Source organism: Cloeon dipterum, chromosome 4 (assembly GCF_949628265.1).
Source record: "Cloeon dipterum chromosome 4, ieCloDipt1.1, whole genome shotgun sequence".
NCBI classification, from domain to species: Eukaryota; Metazoa; Arthropoda; class Insecta; order Ephemeroptera; family Baetidae; genus Cloeon; species Cloeon dipterum.
Genome location: NC_088789.1, coordinates 3608207 through 3620219, shown reverse-complemented (window position 1 = coordinate 3620219; position 12013 = coordinate 3608207). Strand labels below are relative to the sequence as shown.

General features: G+C 39.0%; 2 protein-coding genes across 3 annotated transcripts; one reads left to right on the top strand and one right to left on the bottom strand.

Annotated features, from left to right (window-relative positions):
* Positions 1-118: 118 nt before the first annotated feature.
* On the top strand, positions 119-6862 carry LOC135943134 (acid-sensing ion channel 4-B-like). The gene is made up of 10 exons (XM_065489552.1): positions 119-306; positions 410-555; positions 1381-1566; positions 2865-2997; positions 3055-3177; positions 3258-3348; positions 3408-3604; positions 5652-5781; positions 5918-6120; positions 6184-6862. Exons 1-10 carry the CDS (start codon positions 121-123, stop codon positions 6412-6414), a joined length of 1626 nt encoding a protein of 541 aa, XP_065345624.1. The 5' UTR covers positions 119-120; the 3' UTR covers positions 6415-6862.
* A 29-nt stretch (positions 6863-6891) lies between these two features.
* LOC135943133 (protein scarlet-like) lies at positions 6892-11333 on the bottom strand. Of its 2 annotated transcripts, none has more exons than XM_065489551.1 (15): positions 11132-11333; positions 10422-10600; positions 10307-10355; positions 10206-10255; positions 9799-9932; positions 9583-9735; positions 9294-9532; positions 8731-8917; positions 8626-8654; positions 8464-8569; positions 8180-8404; positions 7982-8117; positions 7824-7929; positions 7275-7375; positions 6892-7219 (listed from the first exon to the last, which is right to left on the bottom strand). In XM_065489551.1, the coding sequence occupies exons 2-15, from the start codon at positions 10591-10593 to the stop codon at positions 7035-7037; spliced, it is 1872 nt and encodes a 623-aa protein (XP_065345623.1). In that variant the 5' UTR covers positions 10594-10600; positions 11132-11333; the 3' UTR covers positions 6892-7034. The 2 variants fall into 2 exon arrangements, with proteins under 2 accessions (XP_065345623.1, XP_065345622.1); XM_065489550.1 differs by having other exon boundaries at positions 8713-8917; positions 11132-11332.
* Positions 11334-12013: the final 680 nt, after the last annotated feature.

Here is a 12013-nt window from a genome sequence, read left to right as displayed (position 1 = left end):
TCATTAATGAACTTGAAGTCAATTATTTTTGTCCTGACGATAATCCAGTGTGTTGATTGACGTTAGTTACTGTATATCGACCCGGCTTGATGTGAGAAGAAAGGAACGCAAGAAGTGTTGATGTCCACTTTTATTCCACACCCCCTGCGAGTCGCAAAAGGCTTGCGCGCTTTTCCCGCGGCCGTCCAAGATTTCTTATCGCGGGGGGCATTTCAGCTTTCGACAGGCTTCAACATGGACCAAAGTTTGGAGCGCGTCATGACAACTCTGGAAAAATACTACGACCAACAAAGAGCAGCAATGTTGGTAATTTTAATGTCATTTTTTTACTACTTTCGCCAGGATTTAACTATTTGACTCTTATTTTTTTAAATTTCTGTGAATTATTCTAAATTGAATCCCTTCAAAGTCATCCGGCTCTGTAATTTGGCCTCCATCTGACATAACCGGAGACGTGTGGCCAACACCCCCTGAGCCGAAACTAACCCTGAAAAAAGCTTGGTTTCAAAAGCCAGACAAATCCGGCGCCGAGAAAGGCATGACGGCGCCCGCCAGGTATGTTGTGCATACGCATATATGGGATTGTTTCCACTATTTAAATTTCACGTGACTCGCACTTTTGCACGCATACAAATCAGAATGAGGCTGCGCAGTGATTGAAAGATTTACTATGTCGTTCTGTTGTCGGCTGTTGACACTGCATTGAATGCGTGTGCCGCGACTTCCAAACAGAAGCTAGAGTGGAAGTCACACACCTTGCCATGCAGAGCACGTGTTTGCCCAGCCGCACTCGCACCAATAAAAAAGTGTCAACTGTGCGGTATAAACACAAAACCGAACGAGCACCTGGATTAATATTGTCTCTTTGACAGCAGAAACGTCGATTCTCGAGCATGACGAGACATGCTTTGGTTTTTGTGCGCACCAATCCAAAACTAGGGTTGGGAATTTGAGACGATCGACCAATTTTTTCTATCCCACGAAATTCAATACACCAAATGAGCACTACTAGACTTTTGAGCCGCTATTTAGCTACATTTGAGGCCATATAAACTGTTTGGAAACATCTGAATCACTAAAAATTAAAAAAATCGTCTTTTCCTTTGTTGTTTAATATGCAAGAAAATTCAACGTAAAAACATCATGCACGGTCGTTTTTAATTTTCAGTGAAAATATTCTTCAAGTTTAAAGCAACGAAAATCAAAATTTTCCTCTATGTTATTCCCTTCTCTCTAAATTTCACACTTTTCATAATAAAATAATAGGTTTAAAATTCTCAACCCAAGCAAGCACTATTCGTTTTATGTTTATTTTATGAGCATTCGTGTGGCAACGGACTAAAGGTCGTAAAAATAAAACTCTCGCAATTATTATTTCAGTAATGCCGTGTCGAAGAAGAAGAGGAAAAGAGCACTGGCCTGGAGATCGTTCAAGCAGGTGTCGGTGGCGGGCATCGACGCCGCCCTCGACCGACACTCGCCCCTCTTGCGACGCCTTCTTTGGGCCTGTGTGCTCGTCATCTGCATGACCCTCATGATGGCCCAGTGCCTTAATCGAGTATTCAGGTCTCTTTCTACGTTTTCCTTCGTAGCATGCTGACCTGGAAATTATGTTTCTGCATGGTGCAGTGTGTTTAACCTTAAATCAAAAATAAGAGAAAGCGAAATTTAGAAAATCGCTTGATCACTAAAAGAGCTAATGTACTTATTCTGGTTCACTTTTCTAATAATTGCGAAAAATTTTTTGCTTGGTGTTTTAAATAGGAGAGAGAAAACTTTGAAAGATAATTTTGTCTTAAAAATTAAACTTTAATGCCCAGGTAAAACAGAAGCAATTTTACTTGATAATTTATAGATTAAAGCAAAACTTCCAAATTTTCCTATACAAATTAAACTAGTTACTATTAGAAATAATTTCCATTTAGGATAATAATAATAATTATTGGCTCTGCAGTTTTGGATATTTTTATCTTGAGATTAAATCAGGGATACTTTACATTTTTTTCTACAAATTACTCGTAACTGACCTAACACTTGGCTTTTACTGAAATTTACATACCAGTCAAATAAATTTTATCGAATTATTCAAGCATCAGCTGCAAGTGGAAAACCCGGCAGGCTATTTCAGAGACAGGTTTAATGATTTTCCATAATTGCAATCAAACCCAGGGCTATATAGCTAATTTATTTTATTATTCTGTTTGCATAATTTTCCCCCATTACTGGTCTGCAATTAAAATTCCATCTATTTTTAGAATCTTCTGAACATGGTAAAAAATATATTGAAAACAGTCTTCATCCTCATTGTTCTATTCAATTCGTCATTTTAACAACACAACCTCGACACAACATTGAGCACAACCTCGACACAACATTGAGCACAACCTCGAGTGGTCGCCTATTTTTAAAATGTTAAAAAACAATCGTCACGTATACGCTTATTAAAATAAAAAGCGGTTTGTTGCAACAGTGTATATATATTGTGTATTCCATAAGCAATGCCAACTTTGTAGCACATTCCTATATTCTGATTAAGGTTAATGAAATTTACAACCGCTACAAAAATGACATCATGGGAATTAAGTCGATAGATCAGCACTTTTGTTGAGATAAAAAAATGAAATAAATTGCAGGGTGTTGCGAGAAATATTCTTGAAGTCACTGAAAACTGGTTTTTATATGAAAGTGCATGCACGTGTGTACACTCGCAAAGCGGCGTGAGTGGGCAATTGCATTGAAATTTTATATTGAAGCCGTTTATAAGTTAATCATCATTCTTAAGGTTCAAATATGCCATGTTGTCGCGCCGACTTGTAAAGTAAATGATTTACACCGATTTGATCTGGTAATGTCTTCTTGTATAGGTACTTAGAAGAACCTGTAAACGTCAACGTGCGCGTTACGTATAACGAGAGCTTGGAATATCCCTCATTAACTCTTTGCAACAGAAACAGTTTCAACGCGACGGCTGCCCTCGAAATGCTCATCAATTATCAGGTTTCTAATGAAGAGCGTATACTTTTCACAATTCAATAAAAAAAACCTGCCAATCAGATGCTGCCGCCGGACGCGACGGAGGCGGACGCGAACATTTCGATGCTGGTCGGCGTCGACGGATTAACACCGACCACAATTTGGGATCGGCTCGCGCACAGATTGGATGTTATTGTCACCGAGGTCGATATTTTTTTTTCCACCGCGTGACTGCAAAAAATGTGCTGAGCTAACCAACTTTTTACATTTTTTCTGTTGCGTAGTGCTGGTTTGGTCGAGGAACAAAATGCGAGTCTCAAGGAAACTGGACGCTGGTGCACACGGTGAACGGGCCGTGTTACATGTACAGATTAGGTAAATATTTCAGCCTTGAAATAAAACAAGGATTAAAATCAGACGGAAAACGCCGAAAGGCGTCTCGAACGTCGAGTTCGTTGGCAGTTTCCATAACCTGTACATCAAGCTTTGGGAATCAACTCCAAAAATCGAGGACTGGGGCTTCAGGATTTTAATTCACGAAGCGTCTGAGAATCCGATCTTGACGTCACGCACGCGAGCCATGACGGCCGAGCTCGGCTGGAGCAGGGATGTTAAGCTGGAGCTGCGAAAGGCACGCAGCAATTAACCTTTAACAATTAATATAATTATGGAAGGATCTAAATCAAGTGACACCCCCCTTGGCAAATGGTCTTCAGATTTTGATAAAATTCGGTGGAGATGTTGCCCTAGGGGACCTAAGTTGAACCCTAAAATATTAGGTGAAAATTCCAAAAATTGCCCATTTTACAGGGGTTCAAAATTTGAGATTTTTGAAAAAGGTGATGTTTTCGGCGATTTGTAACTTTGACTCTGTTTGTGGTAAACACAAAAATTTGGTATCCAAAATAATCTACGTTTAATGCCAAACAACTTCCCCACGACGACCAACTTCGTAGGTCAAAGGTCAAGGTCACTAAATTCGGGTCAAATTTTTCAAAAAAATCCCACATACCCTAGTACATAAAATTTTGAAAATTCAAAATAGCCAAAATGTGCCTCATATTCATGGTAACAACATATAAAAAATTGGCGAGACTTATTTTTTTCTTTTTCGAGATATTTTGAATTGAGTGTTAAAAACCGGTGTTTTCCGGGTCTTCTGATCGCAAATAAAAACACGTTTTCCGCTTAATCTCAGCTTCTATGGGTCCGATTTAGAAAAACCGCACACCATTTGATACGTAATGACCTCCCCTAGGTAATGCAAGGGTTCATAAGGGTGCCCACCCCCTTCAAACCCTTAACCACCCCCTGGAAATCCGAAAATTTTTTTTTCAAATATTTACTTTCTAACTCGATTAATTAAGCAAAATACTAATCAAATATGTTTCAAAATAATTAAAATATAAAATATTTTCATTTACTTTGTAGAAAAATAACTTTAAAAAAGTAAAATTGCTATTATTAAAATAGTTAAAGTTTATTTTAAATATATAATTATTTTCGGTTTTTGTTTATTCAAAATAGCTGATTTTTTTATTTTTTTAAAGAATCTTAAAATATATTTTATATTCTAGAGTGTTTCTTATTATTATAAATAAATGCAACCATCAATATTTGTTAAGCCTTAAGCATTTAGTAAAAATTGTGTGTTTAACAAATTATTGGTATTGGTTGCATGTCTTTATATTTATAAAGAAACATTGTAAAATATAAAATATATTTTAAAATTCTTAAAAAAATAAAAAAATCAGCTATTTTGAATAAACAAAAACCGAAAATAATTATATATTTAAAATAAACTTTAATTATTTTATTAATAGCAATTTTACTTTTTTAAAGTTTTTTTTCTACAAAGTAAATAAAAATATTTTATATTTTAATTATTTTGAAACATATTTGATTAGTATTTTGCTTAATTAATCGAGTTAGAGAGTAAATATTTGAAAAAATTTTTTTCGGATTTCCAGGGGGTGGTTAAGGGTTCGAAGGGGGTGGGCACCCTTATGAACCCTTGCATTACCTAGGGGAGGTCATTACGTATCAAATGGTGTGCGGTTTTTCTAAATCGGACCCATAGAAGCTGAGATTAAGCGGAAAACGTGTTTTTATTTGCGATCAGAAGACCCGGAAAACACCGGTTTTTAACACTCAATTCAAAATATCTCGAAAAAGAAAAAAATAAGTCTCGCCAATTTTTTATATGTTGTTACCATGAATATGAGGCACATTTTGGCTATTTTGAATTTTCAAAATTTTATGTACTAGGGTATGTGGGATTTTTTTGAAAAATTTGACCCGAATTTAGTGACCTTGACCTTTGATCTACGAAGTTGGTCGTCGTGGGGAAGTTGTTTGGCATTAAACGTAGATTATTTTGGATACCAAATTTTTGTGTTTACCACAAACAGAGTCAAAGTTACAAATCGCCGAAAACATCACCTTTTTCAAAAATCTCAAATTTTGAACCCCTGTAAAATGGGCAATTTTTGGAATTTTCACCTAATATTTTAGGGTTCAACTTAGGTCCCCTAGGGCAACATCTCCACCGAATTTTATCAAAATCTGAAGACCACTTGCCAAGGGGGGTGTCACTTGATTTAGATCCTTAATTCCTTATAATAAATATAATCACGATTACATTGGGAAATTAATCATACTTATTTTTGCAATCGCAGTTCAACATGTTAAGTACCGCAAAGTCACCTTGCAACGACGATGTGAAATACTCAATGGCCCAGTGCCAGCTTGACTGTTTCCAGACTCATATGCTGGAGCACAGCGGCTGTAGAATGCCTTACATGATGGGTAAGCAAACCGGCGATTTATAATCATTTTTATAATTGTCGTTTAATGGCCGAGAACTGGTTCAATTTATTGTTGCAATATATCAAATACCTGACGGAGAGAATTATTAATTAATTTACGTGTCCGCTCCTTGCAGCCAAGTACTCGAATATGAGCGAGTGCGCGACGCCAGACGAGTATCACGCCGCCATGGAAGCGATCAAATCTCTGCTCATTTCTGGCGGCTGGACGGCCACGTCGTGCAACTGCCCACCGCAGTGTAGGCAAACCGCTTTTCAAATGTATCCGGAAAATATTCTCTTCGAACCGGATCGAATCAAGCTTAGAATATTTTACGAGGTGCGATTGTAAATAACCTGCAATAAAATTATTACTCTGACGGCGCGGCTTTATTTATTGCAGGACTTGGTTTACGAGCAGATCACCGAGGACAGAGCGTACAACCTTATTGCTCTTTTGTGCGACATTGGAGGCACCCTGGGGCTGCTCATGGGCGCCTCAGTCCTCACGATGTGCGAGCTGCTGGAGGTTTTGTGGTCGCGTTTCATGCAGATCTGCTGCAGAGTGTCTAATCCGTCTGCCACGGGAAGACGGAAGAAGTCGCAGATCTCTTCGATTAATATTCGCGTCTGATTGGCAAGCTTATATCCTCGGTTAAATTTTACGCTCGTTAATTTTACAAATTAAGCTTTATTTCAACCTCTTGACCTAACGAACATATTGAATTTTTATTATATCTTTTTTTTAAATAATGCATAAACGCACTTCAGTCAAAACATTCATCATTAAGAGAAATTTCCAGTATTTTAAAAGTCCATAAAATATCACAGAATATTTCGTCGCGAGAAAGAATATTAGAAAAAGCTGCTATAGTCAATTAAATTTAGCACTTTAATGATGGAAACGAAAAGTGAGCGGCTTAATTATTACTGTCTTTTTATTTTTGCGATAATTTTTCCGAAGTTCAGTTTTATTTGAGGTGAGGAATACGCTGTATGAGAAAAATTACTAATGATAAAAACTGGTCCACCTAAAAATGTCTAGTTTTTTTCCAACCCACCTAAAGCGATAGTTTCCGCACGTAAAGGGTGAAATTAAAACTTTGCAACATTTAAACATAAATTCAAGAAATGTATTAAGGTTAAAGTGGTAATTATTTTGACAAAACTCTAATTTATAAACGTACAAAATTCACATATAAATCATTCGCTAGAGTAATATGACACGCACTTTAGAAGTAGTTTCATTCACAATCAGTAGATAGCTTGGGCCTTGCTCCTTATTAGGATCGAGAGAAATCCAATTAAGTGCGTGATGCAGTAAATTGAGCTCAGGCCTAAAAAGTCGAGCGGCAAATTCGCAGGGTCGAATCCGTAGTTCTGCAGGACTTCGTCTCCATTATGCAAACACGGCGCTCCGGGAATGTCATCCCAGCATTCTGGAAATTTGTGTCAGACTGGCTTCTTTTATTCTGACTACGAAAATAAATTTACCTATGCCAGACACCTGCTGCCACTGCAAAATTGACACTGCCTCGTTGGAAAAGTAAAACTGCGACAAGTACTTCAACCAGGAGAGGTACGCTGGCAGGGAACTGCAAAATATTTATGAACTCAGCTCCTCGTAAATTATATCAAACCTGTTTTATTTCTACAAAAAAAGCAATGGACATGCAGTGAAAATTGATTTTTAACTCATATCGAACCACCCTATAGTGCAGAAAATTTATTTTTTCATCATTATTTTTCTCAAAATTTCCCTTAACCCAGCGTCAAGCACCTTTATTAAATTTAAAAAAAATCAGGTTTCAATTTTTGAGAACTATGCATATGAACGACAGAACTCGCACAATTTTTTGCAACCCAGATAACGCCTGCGATACACCAGGATATGCAACCCGTTGGGCCAACGTAATTTATTGCCGCGCTGCTCGCGATCTTTATAATGTGCAAGTAAAAATTCCATTAAAGGCAGTAGACGTCAACATTGTTGCACAAATGAAAGAATGAAGAACAATAAATATAAAAAACACCTGCGCGTACCTGAGTCTGAGGAAAAGACCGGAGAATGCGATTGTCACGAGGTCGATTGGAACTGACAGCAGAGAGGCCGTCGAGACAGACTCGAACAAGGCGGACATCATGCAGCCTGCGAAGACAACATTGTAGCAACATATTAGCATTTGAATTGAATTGCCTACCGTAAGCGCTCGCAGATGCAGCACACATCATCACAGGAATGCACAAGGCAAGAAATCCGAGGACGCCTCCGTTCAGGCCGACCACGCAAAAAATCAGCATCACGTAGAAGAACGGACCGATGATGCATCGTGGAATCTGTCAATCGAAACGAGAATTTTTTTGTAGCTCATCATTAATGTATTTTTTAATTTCCATACCAGCAAGACCATTTTTGAGACGTAGTACGGCCCTGGCAAGTACAAATTGTCGCTTATTTCTCGGAGCAGGACTGGTATTTCTTGGGGGAAGGTGTTGAACACGGAGTAGGCGAAGGTAAAAATGGTTTCCACCACGATCAAGTAGAACAGCCCTTGAATATTTTGAACGCCACGCTGGTCCTTTTCCGTGCCAATAAACGGCACAGATATTACGAGACCTACAAACTGAAAATAAAACACTGTTTATTCGCCACCCAGTGTACAATTATTTTGGATAAAATTACCATGAAAAATACCATCCTGGTAATGATTTCAGCTTTGTTGCGCCTAGCCGCCACCATAGACCGCCACATAATCCAGTACAACTGAGTACTTCTCGAAGGCGTAGATCTTTAAAAATGAGGTTAAACTATTGAAATTTCACTCTATTCGACGTGTTAACTTACAGTGCTTTGCTATTAATATAATCTCCAAGCTGCAATTACGGCGCATCGTGAGAACAGAGACATATTGATTTATAAGACCACTCTAACCTGGTGTTTCCACTGTACCGTGCACGGTCCATCCTCGCCATCATCGATGGTTTGCTGCAACGCAAAGCCTTCGGGAGACGACGCGAATTCGTCGCACAACCACGACACTTGATTTATGCATTTCGCCTCTTTTCCGGGTCGGATCGCCAACTGCGTCACGTAGAATTCAGCCGCACTGTATGTCGCGGGACAACGCAAACCCTTACTGAAATAAATCAATAGGAAATTTCGCAGTTAAATCTGTGGTATGCAAATGAATCATTTAGAGGTCTCCGCTGCGAGATTTAAGGAGGCGGTTGGCGGGACCGGCTTACAATTAGCTGAATTTTTGTCCGGCGGCTGATGGCTATTTTCACAGGCTGCTGGCGCGGCTGACAATATTTTAAAGTTTTGATAGTATTTTTTTACTCTTTATACCGGCGTAGCTAGCTGAGACCTCTAAAAGAATTCCATTTTTTTTATTTTAGCAAAAAGACTTAATCTTTTTTGGTGGGCAGTGTCATTACTGACCTTTTTTTGCTCATCGTTATTTTTTTTTACATTCGGAAGTTTTCAAGAGTATATATAGTTTAAAAATTTACCTGCTGAAATATTGGTTAGCGGCGGCGACTTCACCCTGGTAAGCAACCCTTCCACTGGCCAATAGGATGAGTTCGTGGAAAAGGTCGAAAATGCCCGAGGCGGGCTGGTGGATGGTGCACACGATGGCCATGCCCCTCTCGCTCAGGTGGCGCAGTTTTTCCACCACCACCGCCGCACTGTAGCTGTCGAGACCGGTGGTCGGCTCATCACAGAATAAAATCGGCGGATCCGTTAGCAGCTGGGTGGACGAGTCAGGAATAACACTCAAAACCTTGAATGTATTTTTACCTGCACGGCGAGTGAAAGTCTTTTTCTCTCGCCACCTGACAGGGCAGACAGTCTGGTGTGCTCGCACTTCAAAAGGTTTAATTCCGACAGCAGGGATTTGACCCAACGCGCACGTTCGTTGTGCCGCATCCCTTTGGCCACTTTCAGGTTGCTCTTCAGGTTGGAAAAAAAGTATTTATTTTTTTATTTTTTTTTTCAGTTGATTACAAATTTTACCATGAATGCCATGTGCTCCCTCACGGTTAGGGCCTCGATCGCTAAGTCTTGTTGCGGCACGAAGCCAGAAATTTGTCTCATAAAATCCCTATCGACCACTTTGCCGTTCATTCGAATCTCTCCCGTGCTTTCTCCTGCGAAATGATGCGTGAGTTGCGAGATGTTTATTTATAGACACACATAAAAGTGTTAGATTGGATATGAAACGACATTAGAGGCGGCGCTCCTGAATCCCAACTGCGACTTAATCTTGATTATATAACATGTTACGTAAGGAGCGATTTTGCAATCATTGAGTAAATAAATCCACCGCTTAGTTGACCGACCATAATTTATAAGATTATTAATATAAAATATTTATTCAATTTTAGATCATTTGCATTAATAAATATGGAAACATCAATTACCTTTGATTCTTTGACTAATTGTCGCAAGCAGTGTAGTTTTTCCAGCTCCGCTAAAATAATTTTCGTTGAATATGGTTTTTATTATACTTTTAAACTTTTACCTTGCGCCCATTATAGCAATTAAGCGGCCTCCTTTTGCGATTCCACTAACTAAAAATGCAAAAAACTCGTGCTTAAAAATTAGAGCAGCTTAAATTTTTATAACGCAAAAAATACCATTTTTTAGGATGTGCGTACGTTCCTTGCTTGTACCCCAAAAATTTCTCTTTTTGCTGCCCCAAACTGAAAGGTCTTTCCAAGTCAGGGCAAGTCTAGAGTTTGAGTTGTGGTGTCCATTAGATTCGAAGCCGTTAAACGGCTTTTCCATTTCCAACAAAGAAGGATACATTTCGTGACTGAAAAAGAAGATTCTTATCATAAAATTGCTTTGCTTTAAAAGCGCAAAAATTTAAAATTTCGCTAGCTTATTAACTCATAATTTAGAAAACTGTTAGCATTTGTTGACTGATATTATTTATTTATTTTATTTTATTTAGAACCCCGTCTGCTCAGCACATCCCGTTGGCTCACCGGGTCCCAATAAAACCGCTAAAATAAGCGGATAACATGGGGCCCATGTGTCCGGAGAAAAGCTTGGGCCCAACCTGGCCATATTTTTTAGATAAAAATAAAGATTTTAGTATATTTGTATTACAAATTCCAGCTTAAAAAAACTGGTTCTCCTCATTATAGCTCAACCCAACACTACAGGTTTGGAAAAAGCCAGCTCGCAAAACACACAAAATGAATTAAGGTCTGCGCTGGAGCCGATCTCTCGAGGAGCATTCCAATTTGATTATATAACTCAATTCAAGTTTCAGCAATGAACAATCAGCAATCGAAAATACAGTGAAAATTATAAATTAAGCAATATCTACGGTACACACGTTTTGAAGCAGTTCTGCAGAGTAATGAAGCCCTAGGAAGAGGTCAAATTCGAGCTTTCGAATTTTCTATTCGGCTCTCATGATACGGAGCACACACTGACTTGTCAAGGAACGCGAAGCGCCGTGCGACTCCCGACAGCGGGAGTAGTCGTCTTTCTGGTGCTGCTACACCGAGAGGTAAAGCCCGATTTACCTAAAGGTCTCTCTGTATGGGTTCCCCTCCACTCCTCTCATCCCGCTCTCATGTGACCCGCGTACGAAATCTCACAATATTCAACATAGAGCATTTGGAGCCGCACCAATAAACAGGTTCCTTGCGAGGACTACCTGAAAAATTCAGTGTGTGTTTGGCTAAATGTGCGGTCGAATACCAAATTTGTATCGCGAGAACGCACGTGACTGTGACCTTTTTCTGCATACTTTTTGCTTAACAAGCAAAAAATCGATACAGTCACATAGTCACCACCCAGATGTGGGCAGTCACGTGCTGCTCAAAGGGAAATTAAGACGCGGTCTGAAACGCGGCCATGCAAATGAATACACACTCACCACTCAACCCATTCAAAGACAGATTGCATTTCAGGACGATATAATCTATCGCTCCGAGGCATTGGGAGTATAAATATATATGTGCAGCGAAATAATGCAATTGCTGCGCTCCTCGTCCAGTACCTTATTTAACACTGTGGTTAAATAAATAATATATTGTGCTGAGGGCAACGCCATTAAAATTTTTTGCTGTTCTCATCCTACCTTTATTGTTGATTCTCATCTGTCTGCTAAAGAGCTGCTTTCTACCTGGCCGCTTGCAATGATCTTTTCGCTTTTGATCTTGGTTGTTTAACGAAATCAGATATATTCCCTCAAAATGCAGTGTGGCAA

What these genes read in the sequence shown, in the direction of transcription:
- LOC135943134 (XM_065489552.1), top strand. Translation starts at nt 121, where the DNA reads ATGTCCACTTTTATTCCACACCCCCTGCGAGTCGCAAAAGGCTTGCGC. An exon ending in AAATGCTCATCAATTATCAG is followed by an intron (nt 2,998 to 3,054) that starts GTTTCTAATGAA and finishes CCTGCCAATCAG; the next exon opens with ATGCTGCCGCCGGACGCGAC. An exon ending in TGGATGTTATTGTCACCGAG is followed by an intron (nt 3,178 to 3,257) that starts GTCGATATTTTT and finishes TCTGTTGCGTAG; the next exon opens with TGCTGGTTTGGTCGAGGAAC.
- LOC135943133 (XM_065489550.1), bottom strand. Translation starts at nt 10,593, where the DNA reads ATGTATCCTTCTTTGTTGGAAATGGAAAAGCCGTTTAACGGCTTCGAA. An exon ending in TACGCACATCCTAAAAAATG is followed by an intron (nt 10,356 to 10,421) that starts GTATTTTTTGCG and finishes TTGCATTTTTAG; the next exon opens with TTAGTGGAATCGCAAAAGGA. An exon ending in GGGAGCACATGGCATTCATG is followed by an intron (nt 9,736 to 9,798) that starts GTAAAATTTGTA and finishes TCCAACCTGAAG; the next exon opens with AGCAACCTGAAAGTGGCCAA.